General features: G+C 39.9%; 1 protein-coding gene across 1 annotated transcript in view; it reads right to left on the reverse strand.

The window, feature by feature from the left end:
- Positions 1 to 27,361, reverse strand: part of nr3c2 (nuclear receptor subfamily 3, group C, member 2) — a 70,610-nt gene that overhangs the window by 24,153 nt on the left and 19,096 nt on the right. Inside the window, exon 3 of the mRNA XM_035660367.1 lies at positions 3,701 to 3,828. Coding sequence (XP_035516260.1) covers positions 3,701 to 3,828 — 128 coding nt within the window. The remainder of the gene's footprint in view (positions 1 to 3,700; positions 3,829 to 27,361) is intronic.

Genomic DNA, 27,361 nt, shown 5'->3' on the forward strand with positions numbered 1-27,361 from the left:
GCCATGGAAACCACGACCCAGTCACATTGCAGAACACAGTGAGGCCATAACAAGGTTGACTAATGTCTCTGTAAACCTCTCAGTTCAATAAGAGAACAGCAAAAACAGCTAGTGAGCTAAAAGCAGAGCCTAGTATTATTTCAAAGAGCAGACATGCCAAGCCACTGATGACATGTGAATAATAAGCTAGCGTTTAACTCTTCAAATGTGCTCCACATGGAGTCATTTATTGAGTGCAGCTGTCTTGTATCAACAAACTAGTCTTTATTGAAGTGGATGCAAGAGAGAGGCACACATGAAGGCATTCAGCTATTTCCACATTTCATTAGTGATGATAACATGTATTTATGAACCTTTGTTTTGTGTCAGAAGGTATTTTTCCCACAGCGCAGGATAAACGTTTATAGTGAAGAATTCATTCATTTCAATAGAGTCCATAAACTGGCTGCTTTTGACAGTTGAGTCAACAGTAGCCGTACAGCTGCAAAACTTGTAAGCTTCATAAAAGTTATTACCCCTCTTCTGTTTGTTTACTATAAAAGAACATCTAAAATATGACTGTAAATAAAAGTGTGAGAGCTGCCACACTGTATACTAAGATAAACTGGGAAACTAGCAGAGCAGGTGGATGAAATAAGTGTGTGCGAATCTAAATACTTAAAGAATGAATTGGGGGCATTTTGAAAAGCTTGCAGCCAGAGAGTACTCGGCACATAATTTTGAATTTCTATATGTTTCCTGGGACCGTGGTTACAAACTTTATCGTGTACAGTTGGCTGTGCCTTCTGGTAGATATGACAAAAATTAAGTATATTCGTCCTCTTGAGGGGGACTGTTAGTGCACAGATTTGGACAGTAAAATGCCCATGTGTCCAATAGATATTCTAAACAGATGGTCCAAATGTAAACCTAAAATGCTGCAAAGAGTAACTGTGCCAAGCTGCGATGATGTAAAATACAGCTACCTAACAATGGCTTGTCTGACTCAGATAAAGGGGAAACCAGACCCTCCACAGTCAGACAATTTCATCTGATTTGTTGATGACTCCAGAATGCTAACTAGCTCTGTAGTAAAGGGCTGTGAGCCAGTTAGTCGTCTAATGAGCTACAGCCGACCGAAAAAGTTGTGTCCCCCGAGGCAGGCGGTGCCAAAAGAAATTAAGCATGGGCTGGATTATTCCCCTTGCACAGATGCCCACTCTCTGCAGTCTTCTTTTATATCTCACATGCCGAGTCTAAGTTTTAAGTTTGGAAGAAAAGAGGAGGAGAAGGAGGAGGAAATACTGGTAGAGGGGAGGAGTACAACGTCTCCTCACGTCCTAACTTACACCTCTCCAGCGCTCACTGCTGACACATCGCTTTCCATCCCTCTCCCTATTTCTTACTCGCTCTCCCGGCTCCTCCTCTCTTTATCTCTCTGTCTGCGTCTGACTTTTTCTTTGTCCTTCCTCCCCCCCTCCCTCGCTGTATCTGTTTCACTGTCCTCTATCTCTCTTCACTTTGCAAAATCCTTCTCTCAGTATTTTCATCCTTTGCCTCCCTCCACCTTACCTCTCTCTTTCCACCTCAGCAGCAGCTGTGGAGCGGTCAAGTGAGGTAACAGCTCGCTGTGCACATCAGAAGGGCGTACACATTGCACGCAACCTTGATGACATCACACCACTGTATGGGTTGCCCTTATTACACTTTAATAGTTTGCACAGTTGCAGTTGTTTGGCAGTATAGAATCAAGAGGAAATCACACACGGAGAGATACTCATAAAGACATTTGAAAGTAAAGAACACTGCATTAGATTTAAAGGGCATCACACAATCAATGAGTCAATTTCAGTATAATTAGAAATCATAGGAGAGACAAATAGGGTTTTAGTAGTGTAATGACAGAGCCTATAGAGGTCTGACCTCTTCAGAGCCTCACCTGACTAGCACTGTCACACAAAGTCAGATCTTTAGCATCTGCCAACGGCTCTCCGCTGGCCACGCTTGAAGCAAGAACAATGGCATGTCTGATTTGATAACCCCAGACACATAATCTGGTTTCAGGTCTCCGTAATGACGGTGTGTAAATATCATCAAATTAAGGCATGATTTGATTGGGACTGAGTGCAATTCCTCCAATGGTCAGAAAAACACCTAGAGGGCCTGATGGCTGACTGGCAGGCTTGTTTGCTCTTTTTTTCCCCGCCTGCACTGGGTCTGTAAACGTGTGTTTTGCATTCAAACACTCATCTTAATGAATCAAGCCAACGCCTCAGGCAACATGCACAAAATGAAAAGCACATTATGGCTGCTGTTGATTTTCCCCAAGCTAAATATAACATAAAAGGGCTGGTGAAAGAGAATTACCTACTAAATGTTTTTTTCTGTGTGTGTGTGTGCACCACTCAACCTGGTCACAGTCTATAAATATAACGTCCCAAATGTTTTCGGTCATTTTAATGATCTTTTAGAAAAAACAAACATGTAAAAAACCAACAAAACAGCATTTTGTTGCATAAAAGTGTGTAGCTCATATAAAGAAAAATCATCCTATTAGTTCATAATTCCTGCAAAAATTATTAGGACTGTATGCCGCCTAAATGGAAAGAACAAGCTGCTTCACTGCTTTACAACATGTGCTTGTCTGATCAGCTTTTCAAACTTTGTTCTATCAGAAAAAAAGCAAAATTATTGTATTTGCACACATTTTCTCATTAACTTTGCCCAGTTGGAAAAGCTGTAAGCTTGAGCCACACATTTAAACTGATTTGGCATAAGGTACTACTCCCCACGAACTACTGTTAATAAATTGAGCAGAATGTCTGCCAATAATTTTGAATGCTACAGTTGTTAGTGAAGGAGGTATGGTTTGAAATTATTTGATATTGACTGAAAGAATTGTGAGAACCAATTTTTGGTGTAATGCAATATGAATGAAACTTGCTGAAAAACAGCACAATACTGACACAGTAGCTTTCTCCTCTTACAAGTATTAGTTTTAGGATTAGAGTTTAAACAATGTACGTCACTCTTCTCTAAACAATTAAAATAAGCTGGGTTTTCTCTTTTTAAATGTTCAGTGTAAGACAAGTACAGAGCTCAACACACTGTAACCAAAGTAAACACATGGGAAAATAAGAAAAAGCATCTTTACCACTTTGCATTTATAAAAACACTGCAAATAAAACACATTTAAGAAACACATTCACCACATAATGAAATGTTCTGCAAATACAGAAAAAACAGAAAGACTGCAGGTTCAACACAACTGTCTTAAAGACACAAAAACCGATGAATAAAAATGTCTAATCAATTTATTTTAGTTTTAACACTAAGATGAATAAGATGAATATTACAAGAGCATGGATATTATTTTACAGTAGATATTTAGCTAAAACTACTGCAGTCTAATTACTAGCAGGTTTATAATTTCTAGTGCCACCAGAAACTACTACTGCTGTAACTTAATTCTGTTGTTGTGTACAACTTGCAGCATTTCTCTATTTGCTGATTTTGTGTTCTTGGTATTTGTAGTTTGTTTCTTTGTACTGCCTATGTGTTGGTGCAAATGTTATTTCTCATTTTCTTGTTTTACTTCAGCATTCATGTCTTGTCATTGTTTTCTTGTGTTTTCATAAGATGCAGTGTTTTGAGCCCTCTCAGCCACCCTAGAGAACCCCTAACCCGTGATATCTTGTTTGAACATGAGTTAATGCCATACCTTCCACTGCTCTTTTGAAGAAGACTTTGCAGCTTCCACATGTCACGACACCGTAGTGGCATCCCGATGCTTCGTCTCCGCAAACCAGGCACACTTTGGCCGTTGAGGACGGTTGTCTCAGTGGCGAGCTGAAAGGACACACACACACACACACACACACACATTTAGGACCAGACATAAATCAACAAAGAATTTTTTTAAAGTCAACAACAAAGCCAGGGCAGACTGTCCCCTTCCTAACAGTACTCAAGCCTGATACACATTGTGAAACATTCTTGGGTTTTATGACCCACAGTACAGTGGCAGCGCAATGTGGCTAGCCATAAAGATGTCTGCCAACCAAGAGAGGAGGCCTTTGCAGTCAACTGATTTACAGCTTCACCAGGCTTACAAAGATGACAATGACAGAATTATAGAGGAGATTATTTAAATTCAATAAGCAGAGAGACACAGAGCAGGATGTCAAATTTAAGTAGGATCCAAAACACGTGTCCCCTTCTCTGGCATAAGAAGTGTGACGCATTGGGAAAAGTATAGGGTGGTGGACAAAAATAATACAAACCACGACAGAGCAAACATTCAGGGTTTAACATCAAAGGTGAGAATCAGTTCTGATGCGTGCTGTGCTGTAAGTAACATGGCATGTTGTCGTTATTTACTCTGAGCTGCAACCAACAGGCGACACAATTGATGACAGTCTGCTGCAGTTCTGCCTTGTCCAAAGCGTTGTTTACTTTGGCTTAATTTATTGCTTTCACTGCTGACTGATTTCTACAATTGCATGACCATTAAAGCTCAGGATGTACAGTATGTTCTTATTGGTGTGGTGCTAAATGGGAGAATTAGAGTTGCAGTAGATGTCACTGGTAATGGATGATGTCTGTCAATCCAGGTACAAAAGAGGCATGCTCAAAGCTGTTTACTACCACGTTTGAAGAACTGACAAAAACACGCAGTGCACACAGACTACAGGTAAGCCTATAAGAAGGTGAATTATTAGATGCACATTGATTTTCAATGAACAATCATTTGTTTTATTATGAGTGTGTACATTTCCTGTTTCATGAGGTTACTTCTGATATGTTTGTCCTGTTTAATTACAGTATGACCAGTGAAAGACGTTGGTTTGTTTTCTGGTTAAACTGCTGCTTAGACGTCATTGGTTGTGTTAGCTTTGTCAGTTGAAAGACATTTATTATGCTATATGAGCACATTTAGGTTGGAAAGACATTCATAATGTCACTGAATTCTGTCCATTGTCAACACATATTGACAGAGGAACAGCACAGAGCCGGAGCACGCCGATATTATCTGATGATATCGCTCTCCAGAGATAACTATATATCAGAATCGACATCTATGTTGGCCAATAAGTAACACGAAGTTGAAGTACAGCAATGCCAAAGATTGTCTGATGTCATTCAGAAGCACTGTCACCATTACAGTTTGTATGAGAGAAAGTTTATTTTGAAGTAACGTATCCCACCTTGTATATATATCTCATGATTATGTTTTGATAACTTAATTTAAGAAAAATGTTTGCTTATGTTAGTATATAATATGTAGATTTGATACTAAGCTATATATTAAGCTTAACATTAAGACTAAATATATCTGTAAGACCAAGCACTGCTAAATGAAGATGCAAGGCAAAAGATAGAGGGAGGGTGAATTTTGAAAACTAAACCGGCCACTGAAAACACACAGTCCGGTATGGAACATCACATGGTTTCATCAGTTAGCAGAGCAAGCATGCCCTATGGATGTGCATGCACAGGGCGTGGAGCTGATTATTGTGAGTATAAGTGGAATAATGGGCCCACTATATTAGAATATGCTACTTGTTTATACTATTTATTAATGGAATGACACTGAATCAGTTGGCTCTCATACTATAAAAAATCTAACATACATTTACATTCTGAGTAGTGGTATTAAAAGATTCATGCATTCAAGGTTAGGTCACAGATGGAAACATTTGGATATTCAGTATAATTTTTTATAAAATATTTCCCTTCATGTACACACACACACACACGAACACAACACGTAGATGGGTACAAAGAGAGAACACCTTGTATCAAAACATTAAAAGTGGCCTCAGCTTCCCCTTCTTTTCTGTGCTAATTACCTCTCTCCCATCTCAATCAATAACATGCAAGGTGATTGTCTGGTTAACATTCTCCTTACATCCTTCATCAAACCAGCTGCCAAGCACTCTCTTTCCTCCTCCCTCTGTCTCTCTACCTCTGCTCTCTCTCTCTCATGCACACACATTTCCTCCAGGGGACTAGCTGGAAAGGGGTACAGCAACAGCACACTCAGATACAATCAGGACCACTGATCTAATTCCCTCTTGTCCATCTACACACACATTCAATTTGTTAGGACGCTTAGAGGAGTCTCTGGTGAGGTGTTTGTCTGACTAGATCTTTCTGGCACTGGGCCCTATGGTTTCAGCTAATGTGAGTGAGAGTGTGTGTATGTGTGCATGCACAAATCTAATCCATGTCAAGATGTGTTTTTCAGCATGTTAATCTACTGAATATTCCCCCATACATTGGTCTTTCCACACCATTACAATGAATCTAGTGTTAACAAGAGAACAAGCCACGGCAAGAAATCTGTCCCACAAAATTTGTAATCCAAGAACAACGCGAGCAGCATATGAGAGTGTGCTTCTAATAACCAGTCAGTGGTCAACCCTTTAATAGTGCAGCACATTAAAACCTTGTCGCTATGTGCCAGCCTGCCTGCCTGCTGGTCCACCAACAAGGTGACTTCCCCTCCCTGAGAGAAGTATATAGGTCATTCACTCTCTCTGCTTATGAAACCAGAGCAGACAGGCCAGGCTGCAGTGACTGTGCACCAACGGCTGCCAGTAGCCCAAAACTAAACACAAGCTACCAGACATTCCCAAATCAGGCTGTTTCAGCAGAGATGTTAGCCTACAGTTTGTCAGCATACAGGATGTGCAAGAATAATGATGGAAATATGTTTTAATGAGCCCGAGAGAATAAGGAAATGACATGCAACAAAGGTCTGCAGTCAGTATTAAAATTGTGACGTTGTGGTTAAATGGTGTGCGTCTTTAACCACTAGGCCACGAGGACACGCCAATTGAATTTCCTTTTTGTTTGGCTTGTCATTTTCATAGCTTAAAATATTTTGGGGTTGCAATTTCTGTCTGTTTCAATGAAGGCTTAAATGATGATGGACCAATGGAAGTAAGATTGTGTTAAGGCTGGCAGTTCGAACTGTTAATTCTTGCATATAGAGCCTTGTGTCACCCTTCATCTCATACTGAGAACACAAAGCCAGAGTGCAGAAGAAGCAAATTTGTAGAGATAATGTTAACTTAATACAGTATAACACACAAAAAAATACCCAATAAAGTTCTGCAGTTGTGTGCAGACTACTTCTGTGTACTGGGACTGGGACTTTTTTCTTGACCCCTGTCTTCTCTATTTCTGGGTATAGTCTCAGACTAACTCAATGGGACTGACTGCACAGATCAAAGGTCTCATTCTTCGCTCCAGTTGTTGCTTTTTTCCCTTCCTACAGAAACCCCAGGGCAGTGGTTTCATTGTTTTCAGTGTCCTTTCATCTTTAAAGATAACACACAAAGCTAACAACTGATTTAGTTGCTGTTTATTTCCCATGAGGATACAGATGAGTGCAAGTACACAATGCCTGTTTCTTCCCACCAAAATGTACAAGAAGAATTTGTATCTCTTACTAACTCTTGCTGCCCTCTTTGCTGCTTCCCACATGAACATGCAGCTTAGGGAAGATATTAATGAAATGCCAAAGGAAGGAAATATGAGAGCTTGAAGCCAGACAAAGCCCACTGTGCCCACTAAAATGTGTGAGGAGGACCAAACCACAAGACAGATGTTTGAGCTCAAACTGGCCTCGTACTTTTCTACAAGTAATTCGGATGTCACACTGGGAGCATTCTCCAAATGGTTCAAATATCTCCACCCTCTCTCAGCTGTGGAAGGAATGCTAAATCAGCTAAGACCAGAAAGGATGGCCAAAGATTTATCTGAATCCGGAAATATTGTACTTGATAATCACAGCAGAGACTTGAGGGCCTGATTTCATAGTCTATATTAACCGTAAACAGGTCAAAATGGGTCACAGGAAAAGGTCAGAAGTCATCAGAGCGTGGCACAGCTAGAACAATTAGTTGCCATGGAAACAGAGCATAAAGTCGAAGAAAACGGACAAATTAGAGACACAAAGGAAGTAAAGGGGGCTGTAGTTATTCTGAGGTTATCAAGATAACATCATTATGGGTGAATAATGGGCCGTGAGACGGCTGTATGATAGACGACAGCAGGGCCCACGTGATAAGAATGAACCCGGTGACCCACATAAGTACATTAGCATGACAGTAAACAAGCAGCTGACAGGGAGAGCTCTGTTCTATAGAAAGACAATGTCCTCATCATGCATGTAACACTGTCTGCCACAACACATACACACTTGTGTACTTTACTGTACTGTATTTACACTGCTGTAGAGCCATCCGCCCACTGTAAGATACATTTGTGTGTGTGTGTTTGTGCGTGTTTTTGAGTAGACACACTGACTCGTTCATTCTAGAGGCTGTTATCACAGAGATAGTTCAGACAAGTACCATAGCCTCCCTGAACCTGCCCTCATGAAAGAGAAGCATCCTTGACTTTGCAAAAGGAAAAAAAAACAACAACACACAGCTTCTATGGTACAGTACCTCTCTACAGTCTGGCCTACAATATTTATGTAATACACACCTTGCTGAAAAACCTTAAGCTAGACCAGTTCAAAGAATATTTATGTAACACACAACTTGGCATGTTGGAAAGGTAAAGGTAGATTAGTTTAAACAAGCTGAGGGAAATGTAGAGGAAGAGAAAGAGGACAAAATGGCTTACATAACCGTGAGCAGACAGTATAAACATTAGCTTGACACCCACTCACCGCCTCTCAAAGGGAGAGAGGTCTTATGGGTAGTGTTAGAGAGCCACCAGGGATTTAGTTTTCCTGGTGAAGGTGACCCTGGCATTGGGCAGAGTACCTGAGCATACAGAAATATGAGATTTCCTCTTTGTCAGGCTTGTGTTACACTTGTGTTAAGGTTACAGCATAATCTACTCTGACTGGCTGCCACTTACGGTTAAGAAAAAAAAAATTCATAACCTTAAAATGTTTCATACGTTCCAGTTGGGACAAATATTCATCATTCATCATCAGTCATTTTTTCTCTCCAAGTTTATGATTACATTTTTTGGAATAATAAATTAAATATAGACTTAAAATACAGGGCAAATAAGGGGATTTCACCATCAAATAAAATACAGTTCACCGCAGAAATGGCTGGTAAGGAATCTGGTATCCCGGCTGTGATGCATTCCTTGTTTTAAATTCCAAGCTGTTGTATTGTCTCCCCTCCAAGGCTTATGCCTACAAACTTTAAGTGACCTTCCCCATAACAGCAAATCATGATTATCTTTCTCCTATAAATCCACTGTTTTGAGTGTAAACAAAGAAATGAGACAAGTCACGGAAATGCACGCACACACACACTCAGCCCTCTTTAGGGAGTTGATAGAGGCTCGGGCTACGGGTAGAAACAGACAGCGCTATCATTCTGATCTACACACAGTATTCAGTTTGTACTCAACATGTCTGAAGCTGTATTTGTCTTTGACTTCACAGCCACTCTTTGCTGAACTTTCACCTTTTCTTCAGTATGCAGAATGACCTAGGGATCTTGCAGAGACAATGGCTACTGTTGGCAGCATGAGGGTAACTCAGCTGGTTTAACTAACAAGAGCTATTTTAACTTGACCTAAATCACTCGCTGTCACACATAGTGAATGAAATTAATCACCTGAGATATTTTGGTAAAGCAAGCAGGCATGAATCTCAGGGAGATGTGGCAGGGTGTTATTATCTTGTGGGGAGGATTATCATGGCTGGAAACTCCAGTAATTCATGGCTGTCAAGGCCAGCAAGGGACTGATCACATCCATATAGTATATATATATATGTGCGTGCCCACAGCTTCGTTCATATTTTCTGTGTTGCATGACATACTTAAACTCTGTGTGAACACTGACGTGCCGTAGCGGTATGCACGTTTTTCATACTTACTTACATACTTCAAACTGCAAACTAAAACTTTAGTGCAGCCGTATTAAAATTCTACTTTTTGTATAATGCCACAACAATAAAATAAACAGTTCCTATACAGTTTATGGGGTCAACATTCATTTCTAACCATATGCAGTGCACAGAGTTCATTTACACACAAAGCATAAACCAGGTCAAAGATCTCTAACGCTGCAAGGAAGTCAATTTAGACAGATCTTGCATCTTAATACTGGAAATAATGTATGTGTACAAGGCTGAGTGGAAGGTTTATGGGTGTAAATCCCACACATTAGCTTGGTTACCTCAAAAACTTTTTCCATTTTAAGCAGTGGTTCTCAAACTTTTGGAATCCCCTCCTTCAGAAACCGAAAAAACGTTCACAGCCCACACCATGCAGTTTCTCAATCATTTATAGGATAGAGGAACCAAAACTGATAAAGAAGGATTCAAGTGGAATTTTAGTGAATTAAAGGTCAACAAACAAACTAGAATTTGCATCATTTGTTTATTGTCCCTACATAAATAAGATTGTGTTCTTAATGGCCTGACTAAAGATAAAAATAAAATCATGTTCATTCAACTAAGTTTTACTCCATATTTTTGCGCTGGTCATCCACGCCCCCGCCAGCACAGGCTCTATGCCCCCCCCACAGTTTAAGAACCACTGATTTAGAGACATTTTTCAGAGCCAGAAATGGACAAAGCATCAAACACCTGTGAAGTGTAGTTTTTATGCAAAACAACAACTACAGCCTTTACTGTCCTTAATTCATCCCCATGAAAACAACTCCGCCATTCATTTATGCAGCTTTGTAGCCGCCTCAGCAAATCTCCTTGTCAAGTCCTGCACCACCGTTTTGATCGTCCCAGACAAAAGTGTCTTTGCAGTCTTAAAAAAGTTTGGTTCTCATGTGGACCTCACGCTGATCTGCTACTGAACCCCATAGTTTCTGTTTTTAGCACCAAGTTTCCAAGATCCTGTGCGGGAAAACAGAAACAGCCACAAAACAGCTGGGAACAGAATTCAGCTGACATGTTGAGAAATATGTTGTTGGGCATCAGGTTGATTGCCAAGCATGGGAAATTGAGAAACCATGCAAACAAAAGGCCGGTAATAAACACAATGTTCAACACATGAAGGAACATGAAATACCAACTCAGTGACTTAAATCACATTCCCCTCCTGAACATAAACCTACATGATAACAACAAAAATAAGCACGGTAGATGGCTTAAATCTAACTAAATACACATTAAGGAGCCTATTTTCACCACCTTTGTGAAACATGACTCAAAACTGACTCTAATCTAGCTAACTGCCACGAACATAAACACAAATGGACCACTTCAAAGCTATGCTGCTAAAACTGGTTTTGTTATAGACCCAAATCCTTTGATTTCAGTGGCATGGATGAACTCTAGACCTGGCCTCCCCTGGTGTTCACGTTTCAGCTCTATTCACTGCTTACTTTTCTTTCTCCCACTAACTCCATGCAATATCTGGCTCCTTACAAATGTGTCTACAGCCAGGTTCGGGTCCTGTTGCCTGTCCAGCAGGTGACCTCCAAACTCAGCTTAGAGGCCCTGGGACAAATGAGAAAAACAAATCCCTAGAGAGGGAGATTATCTTTAAGGGATCAGCACTGACCTGAGCCACCTCCTCACCACATACTCCTTACCTCTGCACTCCACTTTCTAGCAACAGTTAGCACACAGGCAACTCCTGTTTACCCTCACCTTGTTAAGTATAAGAAGGGTCTAGTAAATAAGATTATGGTATACAAAGAGCTAAACATTTGCATTTAAATTCTAAAACCTTTAAAACTAAATGAATTAAGCTCGTAGGTCCAGAGAAATGATATGTGCCAAAAAATATCTTTTCAAAAGGCAACCTTTTCCTTTGCTGTGTGATTCAAAAAGGCCTCACTCTGAATGTAGGTTAATGTACATTGGCGCTGACACATGTTGCCAGCAACCCTACGCATTAGCTGTCACATGCGATCAAACTCAACACCCACCAGTCATTTACAATTCTGCTGGGACAAAGATGGAGGAAGAGCAGGCACGGAGTCTGGCGTGTGCAAAGAGGAAACGCTGCACGCGCAAACCATAACACATTAACATACATACTGAGGGGATAAAGTTAGCTACAAAAACTACCAAGTCGATTTGCCTGGAGTGTTTATTGTATGTATAGTAGTCTAGTGGTTCACTGAAGTCACAGGGTATGAAACCACAACCTCAAGAAGTGGGCTTTGCATAGTAGCCAAAGCCAAGTCTCTGGCTGGCTCAGGTCCAGGTGGTTAGCACCACGGCAGCACATTCTGCATGTTAGCTCAAGGACTGCTGAGAACTGCTCTCCAGTCAGCCTCTCTATAGTATTTGACAGGTTCAACAGCCGAAGAGCAGTGGTATACCCAGTTAGAGGTCTTGCCTGCACTCAGCCATTTAGTCCAAACTGCTGCTGACAGCATCTATCAGTTAATCAACAAAATGCGCAGATGAAAAATCACCTATAAATCTATATAAATATGGATTTTTAGAAGAATACCGCAGAGTTTTTGCATATTTTATTGTTTAAATAGCATATCTGTACATAAGTCCTAGTAGCAGGTGCAAAAGACTATTGCTCTATTTCCATATTCGATTGTTTTCCAGTTACATTTTTAGATGGTTCAATTAGACACAACAAAATATTCTGCCATTACGGTGATACAGTGCTTCTGAATAGGAGGTCAATGCCCATCAACCCAGAGCAAATACAATGAATAGTCCAACAGGATTATGACTACAGTTTGTCCAGCAGCATCAAACCTGCTCATTGTAAAGCTCAACATTATTTTCCTTAAAGGTCAACTTTAAGATTCTGACCTCAAAACTACAAAAGGTCCCACACATGCTGTACAAAATGCAAAAGAAAAATAAGGTTAGAGGGCAAAGACACACACACACACACTCAAATACACAATGTCGGGACAAACTAAATGTGTCTGTGCAATGACCTTTTTCAAATTCAGTGTGTTCACCTCCAAAGGATTACAGGCCCAGATGGCCACTGGATGAACAATGCAACACCTGCTGAGGGACATAGCGCAATTAGGTTCTCGCAAAAAACTACTGCAAAAATAAAAACCTCAGTCTACACAAGGAACACATACATACAGTGTGTTCTAACTAATCTAACTCCTGACTAATCTCTCTCTCCACGACCACAGTATAACCCAACCTTTTCATCTATGTGACATCTTCAGTCAACCTCTTGCAGTGCACAAAAGCGATCTGTGGTTTTCTGAAATTTCTTATTTTAAGCAGGATAATATTGTATATTTTAGGGATGACAATAATCTGCCTCTCATGGCTGATACCAACTTGATAACCACTAATTCATATTTTTGTTTACAAGCAGTAGTTTTTACACACCTGACGGTAAGAAAGGCTGAGATGTAGTGAGCAAAGATGGATAATTAAATATTCTATTTGTTTTAACCAAATCTAACTGACACCACTATTGTTAACACAATAAAAACAAACAGTTCTGACTCTTCATACTTTGGCTTTGATAGAGCATGAAGCCTGTCATAGGAGAATTTTGCATAAGAATTCAAAATAAATGATTATTATTATGGACTGATAATTTATTGGTAATTGAATTGTTGTGTTAATTTAAAATAATCAAAATTTCCCATTATCGGCTGATAATTATCATGCATCCCTAGTATGTTTCTGTTTGCAAGTGAAAGGTAGTGTGACTGAGTCTTAAAGGTGCAATCAGTGACATTCAACCTGCAGTAACAGCAACAGAGACGTATCTAGTGTCATGTTGAAGTTCTTCAACTTTGTTGTTGCTGTTATGCAGTTAAAATATTTTTAACCAAACAGGTAAAGTGAAACCCAATACCGTGTATCATTTGCTGAAATGATGAAGTTAGCCTGAACCAGTTTTGTCGCTGGAACAGGTGCAAACCTGATTGACATTTCTCAGTTGTCTCATTTTAGACAAACTCACGCACCCCTTGAAATTTGACTAGATTGGCCTTAACAAACAGGAAACACTAAACTGCTTTCCTGAAATGGGATATAGAGAGCTGAATTTTTCTAAGCGCTACATCTTAGTTGGCGTGTCCACGTCTTCTGCATGTCTACCTCCTGCATCTCTATCATAAGGCATGCACTAGGCCACCTGGTCACCTTAATACCAATTTATTTTTATTTTTATTTTATTTTTTTGCATGTAGCACAAAGAGACATGTGTTGGCTACGTGCAGAGAGAACAAGGAGAGGGGGAGTCATGGAGAGAGACAGGAACACAAAAATCATGAGAGAGAGGCTGTTTTTACCAACTGTTGTCATCTCTCATCCATCCCTCTCATCATCATTGTACTTATATGTAACACGTATTGTAGCCCGAAACATAATTTCCTGTTCAAAACAAGAGGTTAAAAATAACATCAGTCATCGTAACCTTGGCTCAGGTGAGAGCTGCCTCACAGGTATGGCTGACTATTGATGTATATTTAATAAGGTGAAAGATTTGCAGTGGTGCATGTGGCTGCCCTTTCAGAGCGGGCGCCCATGTCACCTTTTTGGGCTGGCCAATTCCAGGGATGTCAGCAATGGTGAGGCAGACTGGGGGAGTGCAGAAAAAAGGGGATAAAGGACCAGACTGGACTACAAAGGAAGGAAAAGAAGATATTTAAATTGTATTCTTACATTCACAGATGAGTTATTGTCTGGCTGATTCTGACAGGCTTCAGAAGACACACTGATCTTACCCATACACAATGAAACAGACCATTCTGAAAGTGAGTCAGTTTGAAATAGTCACACAATGATTGATGCTTAACTCTTACATGTAGGGCTGAACAATATGGTTGAAATAAAACTTTTTTTCTGATATGGGAAGTATAACAATATCGATGAAGAAGAAGATTTACTTTATTCATCGCCAATGTGGAAATAATTTTTTTACTCAATGTTTATACACACTTAGGTCCAAAATACAATCAAGCACACACAGGGTTCAGCTACAAGTTCACACTCCCTACTGTTATGCATGCTGGACTTGAACCAGCATCCCTCTGGTTCCCAAGCCAAGGCCCACAGACTGAGCTATTGCCACCCCATAAATGCATATGACAAATGCATTTTAAAAAGACCTATCAAACTGACATTAAGTTAAATGAACACCGGCATCAGATAAAGCTGTTATCATTCATTTAGACACAATTTTGTCAAATAACAAAATGATGCACTTATTTCAGTGCTAAAGTTATTAGTCTTGATTGATTAATCACAATATATCACATACAACTGCAAAATATTTAAAGGTCCCAGATTCTCCAATGTAAGGATTTGCAATTTTTCTCTGTAGTATATCATTTTAATCTGAATCCCTTTGGGTTTTGACACCTTGGGCTCTGTGAACTTGCAACGGGCATCTGTCCTTTTTGGTAATTTATAGATTAAACTATCAATTTATCTTAGAAAATTGAATAATCCTTAGATTGTATTGTTACATTGTAATTGTTGTACTGGAAGCCAATAAATGTCGATATTGAATGAAGACATTTTTAAAAGACATTTTTGAAGTTGTCATGTCTGGCTTTAAGAAATTGTGACCGTCTCTATTTTATGACATTTTCTAGGATTGATCAGCAGATTAATTTACTGAAAATAAGAAAAAAAGTGTTAGTTGCAGTTCTAAAATTGATTCATTGCCAAGGCCTACTTGCACATGCCCTCGTTGACATCACCGGACTTCACCACATTTACAGTACGTCAGAGAAGAGGAACAGTAGTATGCATAATGAAAATAAAATGGTATGTACTGCTCATCATCTGACTGCACTGTCCTTGCCCTCTTTCTTCAGGCTAGCAGTCACATGCGCACAAATATATTCATCAACATACAGTTGCAGGCGCAAACACACACATGTACAATTTCCCACTATGTCGTAAATCCCTTCACGCTGCACTTTTAATAAATTATAACATCAGGCTTTGCCACTAAGACGCCCTTTTCAAATAAAACATTCGCCCAACCAAATACTCCTGGGGCTCAAAATATCTCCCACATTTTCCATCTGAGGGAAATACTGTTGATTCAGAGGTTTCTCTCCTTCCTCTCTCTCTCTGCTGCTCTTCCCCTCACTGTCTTGTGTATACACTACATCTCATTGTTTGAGGTGTATGAAACTCTGAAGATTAGGGTAAATACATGACATCTTGAGCTTATCGCATAAATATTTAAGAATAGGAGACATGTCTCAGGTGGAGAGGGGGAGGAGAACTATCTCAAATATGTGGAGTTTCTTGTTTGAGAGGTGTATGAGGGTGATTGTTATGAAAAGGAGAAATAAAGGCAGTATTTTAGTCTGGCTATTATAGAGATGGATCTCTTGTTTAAAGGAGACTACTCGTTGGTCTAATCTTCGAAGATTTTAAAAAATATTTTAATTACTTCTTCTGTGAGCAGGAGTTTAGTCTCAAGTGACATACTGAGCTCTTAAACGGAAGGCCATGGGGATTTACACAGTGAACAAAGGATTCCCTATTGAAACACTGGCTTTGTGCAGCAGAAAAGCAGCTTGTAGCTCTACATTTTCTATCTATTCACTGTTCTGCTTCATGTTGCGAAAACCGTCGGCGCTAATGAGTAGCTTTATAAGGGGAAATAGAGCGTAATTGGTTTTTCTGAGCGCTACAAAGACGTTGGTGGAAATGGGAAAGATGTCTGTCAATCTCACATCAAGCATATACCTTCTACCACGACCTGACTGGCACACTACATCCAGATTTCTGACACCATGTACTGTGTAGCACATTGACGGCCTCTCAATGTGCCACTGACTCTTCTTTATGTACTCTGCCCCTAGGGTCTGTCTGTCCACAGAGGCTTTATATGAGAAAGCCTGTCATAACAGCCATGTTCGAGTGTGAGGCATGCCCATTTCATTGGGATCCCTGGCCAAAGCATACAAACTCTGGTTACTGTAAATTCAGGATAAGTGCCAGGCTGCTCTGAACAGATCTGTCACCACCAAATCCCTTTGGGGAACAGAGGTCATAATTTCCATTTAACACCTACTGCTCCCACACATACATGTTACGGTTTATAGCCTCACATGTGTAAAGCATATCTTAAAGAGACATATATTTTTCAGTGTTTTAGGTTTTAGAGCCCAAAATAATGAAGCCTTATAAATTCAAAAAGGCCCCAAACCTGAAGCCTGGTGCTGCTGTTGTGCTAAATAAATCAGAAACTGGCTAGCCCCATCAGAAGTACAAAGAAAAAGAGATTTGTCTGCTGTGTTTATTATGTTTTTCATGCCTGAATTTTATTTGTGTCCATGTTGTCTCCACGGTATCTAACCCGAAGACCCTCTTCAGCAAAGGTGAATCACCTTTAAGTAAGTATTTTATTTAGCTCTGCAATGTATACTTCCTCGGTAAACACCAACCACTTTGTCACATGTTTGAGCTCCTTGATTCGACCTTCCTCTCGTGCCACCTCTTTGTTATCCAAGGCTAACTTTCGCATGCGACTGAAAGGTCCTTAGCCCAGCTGCTGCTCTTCCACCATGACTCTGCAAACACTCAGCCGTCTCGTCTGAGCTTCTCTACTCCTTCGCGTCTCCCCTCTTCTTCTAAACACACACACTGCGTGCATTATCCCTGTAATCTTTGCCTCCTGCTGAGCAACTTCTTCTAATTTATGTGGATTAAAGCCATTTGTTGCAGAAGGCAAAGTGTGCCATCATGGAGCCAAACATCAACAGTAGGCTCTCACTGGAGACATACATCCTATATTGTATGGACGGAGGCGATTAAAAAAATCCATACATGTTTAGCTGAACTGTCTTTAAACTCATTGCACCCCACAGCCCTTTTGTGCCTGGGCTGAGCGTACAAAGGACTATTTTGAAAACTTGTTTTTGTTGTGATAGCATCAGTTGTTATTAACGAGGAGCAAATGCTGCGTAAATGAATCTGTCTGAGCTCCTCGCCCTCAGCCATCAATCAGAAGTAATACGCTCACTGCTGATTTAATTGGGTTAGAATGGCTGCCACAGTGCAACACAATGCTATGAAGCCTCATGTCAACTATTTGTTTGTGGGCCCCCCGTCTGTATTCTTTTGTCCTCTTTCCCTACCTGCATTTGAAACCTGACGCACAGGGAAGAGGAGTGAGAAAGCACTAAAAGAGTTTAGCCATCCTTTGCAGCCACAGCGTATGAAGCTGTTCCAACAGTCTGGCACCCAAGGGAGCCGTTCGAGTCACACCAAATCTATCCAGAGAGACAACAGTGGACTAACAGTAAGCATAGGTTGTTTCAGGTCTGTCTGTGCAGCATTAGCATGTATTCCCTTGGTCTTTGGCCAGGGTAACAGGAGATTCAATTTCCCCGTTTCTGGTCCACTGAAATCAATTGGCGCAGTTAGGAACAGCAGAGTGTGAATGATACAGACTAATTCTCTTGGAGAGGGAGGTTAATGTGAAGTGCACAAGGTCAGTGCATTTATAAAGGTAACTTTGGCTTTGCCTGCGACTTTCTCTTCTGTTTTTTTCCTCTCTGTGTCTTTTTCTTTCTCTCACATGAACACACACACAGCCGCAGAGTCCCTTAGTGGTTTCTTTCTCCTTCACTCGTTCACTCTCCCCTTCTCTCCCTCTCTGTCTCTTTCTCTCTCCCACAGGTTATCTCACATAGTCTGAGTTTTCTCTCTTTCCCACTTTTCCTCCCATTCTCCTCTTCTCTCACTCCTCTCTTTCTGCATGCTAAGGAAGTGTATCTTTACACGTCGCAGGGGCTCAGAGAAAGCTGCGCTGCAATAATTGGATTATTGAGCAATCGGCAAACAAACATAAGACACAAAGCACAGGATCAATGCGAAACGCTTGCATCATTTGAGGTAGTCAAAAGCAATCAAGAGTACTAAGAGTGAATAAAGTCGTCAAACAACTTGCTCTCAGGATTAGTGAGTTTAGGAGGAAAACCCTGTTGTGACAACAATAATAATTTATTGGACATCAAAGGAATCTTTCCTCGATGCAGACACTCCCTGTCCTGCTCAGTCTGGTGAATTTGGATGAATGTATGTCGCAAGGCTTAAACTGAGCCGAACAGTGAACAACACAGTCTGTGGCCAGTGAATTAGCTTTGGGTTTCCATTGTGTATTAATGTCCAGATGGACAGTTGTGTAGTAATCTGCTGCACTTCCGGTTTACAGCCAGGTAGTGCTATAAAGTGACTAAATATAACAGTGGCATCAATGAAAGGCAACATAAAACTGTGTGGACACTGTAAAAATGTGATAGTGATGATGATACTTAGAAAATAGTTAAATGTTCACCACAGTTTCCCAGAGACCGTGATGACTTCTTCAAATGTCAAACAGCGGCATCAATGAAAGGCAACATAAAACTGTGTGGAAACTGTAAAAACGTGATAGTGATATTGATACTTGGAAAATAGTTAAATGTTTACCACAGTTTCCCAGAACCCGTGGTGATTTCTTCACATGTCTCGTTTTGTCCAACTAACAGTTATTTTTATTGGATTACTGCAAGTCATTCCATCACCAAGCCTTTATATTTTGCAAAAGGTGCACAGATGAACTGTGCCACACTCTGATGTGATTGAGCCTTAAGAAAACCGGCAAATAATCATATTTGAAAAGCTGGAAAATTATCATTTGGGGCATTTTTGCTTTTAAAAATGGCTTGTTTTGTCCAGCCAGCAGCCCCAAATTAATGTATAATGACATATAATAGAAGCTTTGGAAAGCTGGAAGCAGAAAATGTTTGCTTTAAAAGTAACTCAAATGATTAACTATGATTTATTTATTATTTAATATTGATGCAGGTGAATTTTCTGTCAATCAATTGACTAATTGTTTGAGCTCAATTTTTTTTGCATTTTGTAATTGACAAGGTACTATTTGGTAATAATGGAAGGTAAAAGGAACATATTTGTTTGTTCACAGAATTGAACCATCAACATTTCAGTAAAGTCTCTGATGTAGAAAGCCTGCAAGCCCCAAAACAAACCGTTTCCCCCTGAGATCCTCTAAAACAACAGCAAATCATGCGGTAAATAGCTTATTCAGTGTTGTGCATTCACATAGTGTATACAGTTCCAGTATAAAATCAAAAATTACTTGTGAATTCAGAATATGTGCACCGTTATACCAAGAGCTTTTTCTAGGTCAAGTGAATAAACATTGCCAGTCTTGCATACTTCCTTAAGCAGCAGACAACGGGGGGTGGGGGGGAAGAAAGACTTCCTCCAAAGTTTGCCAAGGAACCTGTTTCACTAACCCTGAACTTCTGGTGTGGAACGTAAAAGTTGAGCGCCTGGCCGCCTGTCAGGTTGTGGCGAAGAGGGTGTCGATAAAAATGTTACATCGGAATTGACATGCTGGCAGTCTTTCGAACAAAAGCCCTGCACTGTCATTCTGCTTTACTGTCTCTGTGAGAACACCGTCACTGAGACCCTCTCACTGGTTTCTTCTGCTTCCTCACCCTCTTTCCCTCTCTGTGTCTCCCCCCTCTCCCTGCCTCCCTCCCCCTCACTCTCTTTCTCCTCTCTCTCTCTAAAACCCTTATAACATCCTCGGGATTTAAGAGCTTAAATGTCAGTCCCATGATATCAGTGCCATTCAGATTAAGCGCCTTAAATACGATGTAAATGTATAAATGTAGGCCAATGAGTGGGCACCATTCAATCCAATTAGCCGTAATGAAGGCAGTCTCAAGGAATCTCAAAAGCAATAATTTCTAATCATCTGCTGTGGCTTATTGACTATTACACTCCACAGACAGACTGAATATGTTCTACCTTCATATAGAATTTTGGAGATTTTTTGTTTTGTTTATAGTATGTGAAGCCTGAGAGAGCTTAAACTATGTAATACTAGAAAGACACATAGTTTCAGTTTATTATGTGAGGTCTAAGAATTTGGGCATCTTGAGCATGACCAGATTGGAAACAGCACTGCGTTAAAAGAACACAAGAGGCTGCAGTGGTGGGTGTGTTTTGTGTCAGGTACTGGCTTACAATAATATTATGAGGAAGGATTTTAAAAGTTGTCACAGAAACAATAAAATGTATTTTATCTTCCGTCTTCACAATAGCAAGGTAAACAGTGGAATTACACTCTCACTGTCACAATGTAATCTACCAGGAAACTGCGCTTACACAGATTTGACTGCCCAATTCTATACATTGCCAAAAAACCGTGCATTATACTGCAGTGAAAGTTGAGCCAGGTGATCTTATTAAAATGAATGAGGGGGTTGTGATGAGTATGTAAGCAAAAACTTTATTTTTCTGTGTAAATGTTCTCTGAATGAGGTATGGGGAAATGGATGAAAAACAGAGAAACAAAGTTAACTATATTGCACTTATTAAGAGGATGTGAGGATGTATTTACTGCCACTTATACTGATGACTCCACTGTAGGTGTGCATATTCGTTAGCTATCAGACATCAGCTTCAGATCTTTCCTTTTCCCTCCTCAGACATTGAGCATATGGAAGAAAATGTGTCTGAAAGTTGATGGATGTGGTTCAGTTCAACTGGACCCCTGCAGGAAAATGTCTCACACTGACTAGGAGACACCTCATTTGAAGCCATGTCTCTTTGTCCAAATGTGATTTACAGAGACTGTCCTCCCAAGAAGAACAGCAGCATTAGTCAGTGTGTTTACCTTCAAGTTACAATAGCGGCAGTAGTAATTATGACAAAAGCAAAGGAGGAAGTCAGGTGACATTGTTATAGGGTCGTTCCCTAACCTTAACCACTTGTTTATTGTGGTAACCATGACAACGAAGCCCCCTAACCTTAACAGAGCAGTTATTTTAAATCTAACCACAACATTTCCCCAAACCTAACCAAGCCTTAATGATACTAAACACGTGTTTCTTAAAACTGTTAACATATGTCATATTGGTTATTGGTTAAAGTCAAGACAACACAAAATACTGGCGAATGAGGAAGGACTGCTGCAGTCTTTCTAAAACCCTGTTGCAGCAAAACTACCCTTTACCACCTTTTGACGACTACACAGTCACACATAATCACATATCATATGCCATTAGGTGATGCTTGGTCCAAATCTCCAGGAAAAGATGATTTTATGTTTTGGTTAGACCTGGTAGCAGTTTGTCTGAAGAACACCTTTCCTTAAGTTACACATTCTCCAAACAGGTGTTAAATTTGGCAAGTGGTTAGCACTGTTTGACTGGTTTTTGTTCTAGTAGCAACAAATGAAGTTTGTTTTTAGTTTTTGTGATTTTACCCTTCATTCTTGGAGGACACGTTTATGCATACCCTAGTATGGACTGTAGCTATCTATACAGCAGTGTTTGCAGTTCGTGTGTGTGCGTGCACGCACCTTGTCTGCCAATGGAAGCCTCAATTTTGGAGAATCAAATATTAGTAGGCTGCATTGATTTTGGAACAAACCTCTACGTTCTTGTGTGAGCTCAGTCTTCCTGCCAAGTTTGTCTGGTCTGTCTACTCACTCTTCCTTTCCAAACAGTAGAGTCACTTCTCTGAGCTGTGTTCAACGTGCGGAGTAGCAATCGCTCTGTGTATCCGCTTTATTCTCGACTCTTTGATAATAGCTCAGACGTAGTGATGAAAATTCATTATATCTAGCATTTTAACAATTGCTAACTGCTCTCAATGCAGTCCTGGGCTTGTATTTGTTTTGTTTTTTTCGTCATTCACTTGACACTCAACTTAAAAATGTCAAAGTAAAACTAAACCTTGGCCTGAATTGCTTCAGCTGAAGTGGCAGAAAGACAGCCGTTTGGCTAAAACATGTTTCAAATCCCAGTCTGATGCACAGAGTTAGTGGCAATGTCTCCCAAGTCACTGGCTACCAGCCAATAGGAAAAGATGACAGGAAGGACAATAGACATTACATTCCTTACTCCCTTCAGGCGACCACTCTAAAGGGGTATTTCCCCTTGTTGTTTAAAATAAACAGCACACTGCTATGGCTTATTACTTGTTGATTGGTGCTACAGTACACATACACTACAAGAACAATGCAACAATTCATTCAGACTATTTGAATTGACCCTTTTCTCATTAAATCAACTGCAATCATTTGTGCTTACAGATGGCACAAAGACATGTCCATGATCCATCTTTTCAAATATAATGCTTTGATTATTGTAAAGCATGATTAATTTGCTGGATAAACCCATTTTTCCGTAATTAAAAAGGTTGGTGTAGGTGTAGGTTGATGTTTGGGGATTAATGATGGTCATGTGGTATTTTATTGAGACTTTCCGCTCTGAAATATGTCGCCTGCAATGAACAATATAGAATAAATTGAAAGGGGACTTTGACATGCCCTTTCCCTCTGCCCTTCTCTTCGTCTTTCTGCTTATCTCAGATCATCGTCTTTCCCTCTCCTTCCATCCCTCTATGCAGCTCTTTATCTGTTTCTGCCTCTCTTGTCTCCATTCCTCTCGATTTTCTTTTTACTGTAAATCTCAAATTCTCAGAGGGACACTGACATAAACCAAATGAGACCCTAGCCTTGCAGTTATTTCTGTGCTTCAGTTTTATGTGGCTTCAGTAATAAATTACAAAAGAGGGTTTATTTAACATTTAAGTGAGTTTAATTTTAAGCTGTGTCTGTGTGAGTGTATAGTCTACTGTTTTATAGGTTTTATGAGACATTATTGCTCTTTTAACTTAAAAGATCATTACTAATGAAAGACATGACATAAGTCTGTTCATAAAGCTTATTTACATTTTTCCTTCTTCCCTTTTCTGCTCCCAAATATAACGTTGACTATATCTATACATGTATCAGCTACATGAAATAAGCTCACATTTAATTAAGAAATTAGGCTTTTTATAGCCCTGGTGTATGCTAAAAGTTGTATTTCACAGGGCATCATCAACTCACATGGTGCCCTCTGACAGAACGAAACATTTTGCTTAAGAATGTGAATTTATGTAAATGACAGATATTGGAAAATGAATACTGGATCACAACAAAAACAAAACCTCTTCCATCATGCCTACAGAAAAATAATTTGTTTAAACGCCCAGTGTGTGGCTTCTAGCAGTGTAGTTGCAGATTGCAACTCCTTTGCTTCACCCTGTGTGTGGAGGATTACATTTCTGCCAATAGATCCTCCTGAATGTTACACACTGGACCTTTTAAAGGATGGCAATACCTCAAAGAAAAACATCTATAACCAAAACATATAGACAAACAAATGGACGGCATTACTTAAAAGTGTAAATATGAACCCTGCTTGTGCCTCTTTGTTATCCAAAGAAAGGATCTGTTGCATGTAAGCTGTGCCATAGCCTTGCAAATTGCTGTTACTGTAAGTCAAAACTTTTTGCCAGCTTTACACCTTCCTTTTCTCAGCACTGCAGACAGTTATGTTGCTTTATAGAAGCACTAAAATATCTTAGAAGAACATTAATAAACTAATTTTGCAATTACATTGCTTATTTGCTTATTTTCTGAGGTCAAAAAATGGCAAATACACTTACAGCATCTTTAACCACATTCATTTATTTATCCTTTTAATTTCGTCCAACTATTATATTTTGTTCAATGAAATATGAAACACTAATAAATTATTTTGTATTCAGTTTTCTTATATGGGCCATGTATGTGGTATTTTACAGACTTTTTGGGCACCAAAGCAAAAGCAATAGGGGTTCTTTATTCCTCCGCATACTGGAGTATAGAAGTGTGTTGATACACGTGAACATGCTGTAACCCTCTCCTTGGCACACTCCTTTATGTACAAGAGTGTAATCTGATTTTAATACACTGCAGGGTTAACAGCTGCTGGAGGCAGAGTGAGTTCAACTCTATGAGGACAGATCGGATCAATTACCCGATCCATCTATAGGCAGTGAGTAGAAACTACCCTGTGCTGCCCATGGATTAGATGAATATATTCTCTTTTAATCAGAGTCACCGTGACCTTTCATCAATGCCATCTTCACTCTGACCAATGAGGTGTGAAGAAAGAGGAGTTGACAGGTTTGAATGTCCTTCAGTCTCTGTCCTGTATCATTACCCATCTCTCAAAATAGATCGAAGCTATCTAAAAAAAGAAATCCGTTGTCATGCATTCACTGTGCTTGGTGGAGCTTTGAGCCCTCTGTCCAACAGTCGTGTAAGTTGTGGGTTTTTCTCTTTCCACGTTTTGTCCAGATATAAGACTTTATTCTTAAATACACATAATGAGAGATTTGTGGTTGTTTTAGGTACAAACAATTAAGTGATTAGGGTTGGATCCCTAATGTACAATTACCTCAGCCATATTTAGCATTTACCCATCCATCAAATACAAAACAATTATATACGTATACTTGCACTACTTAAAGGACTAGGGTTTAGTGACATCTAGCAGTGAAGTTAACTGATTAACTGAACACTGCTGGCATCTGTATTTGATGACCTGGGAATGAAAACAGGTTGCAAAGTGTGTGAAGAAACTACAGTGGCTGCAAAAACATGAAAGGCCCTATCTACAGCCATTATTTGGTTTGTTCATTCAGGGCTACTGTACAAACATGGTGGTTCAACATGGCAGACTCCATGGAAGGTGACTCCTATATTCAGGTGATTATACACTATTAAAAACATGACTATTATTTTATATTACATTCCTGCAATAGATCCTCCTCAATGTTACACACTGGTCCTTTAAAATGTATGTGTCCATCACAATATAGTAAAACAAACCATACATATTCTCTTAGAATAAAATACAGAGCCAAAAATGAGAAGCCACACTGAAATATCAACACATCCAGCAAACAGCTGTGGTTGTTTACAAGTGTGCATGTATGTGTGTGTGTGTGTGTACACCCCAAAGGGAGCCACAAGGGGACCAAAACCAAAGGGAGCCCACTGAGGGGGAATAACTAAATCATGCAGCCCACAGATGTTTGTTAAATATCACAATGAGATGGAAAAGATGGGCCGAAAACTGTCAGATTGTTGTGTGGATGTGGTATTCTGTCTGACCAGTGGTGAGCATGCATTAGACAAATGTGGATCTAGATCTCTGAATCCATGTCAGCCTGCCTGTAGCGCTATCACATGTGAACGAGACAACAGGAGGACTATAAGCTCTAAACAAACACCATAATCAAAATACTTGGCATGTGTAGCACTCATGACAGTCATGATGAAAAGTTTATTGAGATGCAGCTTAATCAGAGATAAGGGGCTATAAGCTGAAATAAATCAATTTAAATTAGTTTTATTCAATTCAAGAAGCTTTTATGTGAAGAACTGAATACAAGTGGGTAGATTCAAAAAGGTAACACCAATTGCTCAACTGCACAAGTCTTCATAAAAACTCCTTTTATAATGAGTTTCAACCAAAAAATTTTAAATTCAAGTATTTAATCTTTTAACTGCAGGAAAGTGCGTCATGAAGAGATTGTACATACAGCAGTTTGTACAGTAACTGAGGCTTCAGGCTAACTCTGCTGAGGCCAGTGCCTCTCCCTTCGCGTTAACACATGTAATGTGCCCTCATTTTCAACATCATTAATCTCGGGGGTGGTTGGAGAAAGGGGGGTGAAACGTGATGCAGCAGAATGAGCATTTGACTCAGCATTTTGTCTTGCCATTCATCTAGGGACTGCGTAAATGGTATGTGTCATCGCCTAACTGGGTGTGCAGGTGAAGAAATATGGAGCAAAAGTTACAGGAAACTGTCCTTCATCCGCACCCTCAAACCACAGATGAAGCTGAGTGCACACAGCCAGTTTTATTTCTCCAACATTTCTGGGATAAATAAGTACAAGATTGCAGAAGTGACACCAAGTAATTATAATACAATAACCGTACTTTTATCAGCCTAAAGCCACGAGTGAAATACAGGATGGTGGAACTGAGTGGAAATTCCCTACGTTTCTTCACACAGCCGTTTTAATGAATCACCATTATGTGACCTGATTGACAGCAAGTTGTACAGGACTGATGACATACAGTTTTTCCTGTTGTGGAAAGTTGTCTTACTTAACAGTAACAGTAGCACATGTAGAGAAGCCTAAGTGACCTCACTTTCAAAAAACTCAGTCATGTCTGTAAGCTTACGTGAGCCACTGGTTGTACCCAAACAAGTAAGCCTGTAGCGTCAAAACACCCAAGAATAGGTACTAAGGACCAGTCTTAAATTGTTACCGGTTCCTGATTGGTCAGAACTAAAACGCTGATTAGACTCCGGCCAATTTAGATCACACAAGTACAGTCAACAATTAAGAAAAGTAGGCCATGATCCCGTAGCAAAACGCATATAAAGAAAGGGCACATTTCCAAGGATTACCTGTAGACCCAGATCAGCCATAACATTATGGCCACTGACAGGTGAAGTGAATAACACTGATTAACTCATTATCATGGCACTTGTCAGTGGGTGTGATATATTAGGCCGCAAGTGAACCTTTTGTCCTCAAAGTTGATGTGTTATAAGCAGAAAAAATGGGCAGCGTGAGGAT

The sequence above is a fragment of the Morone saxatilis genome, unplaced genomic scaffold (assembly GCF_004916995.1).
Source record: "Morone saxatilis isolate NCDOM2014 unplaced genomic scaffold, NCSU_SB_2.0 Contig17, whole genome shotgun sequence".
NCBI classification, from domain to species: Eukaryota; Metazoa; Chordata; class Actinopteri; family Moronidae; genus Morone; species Morone saxatilis.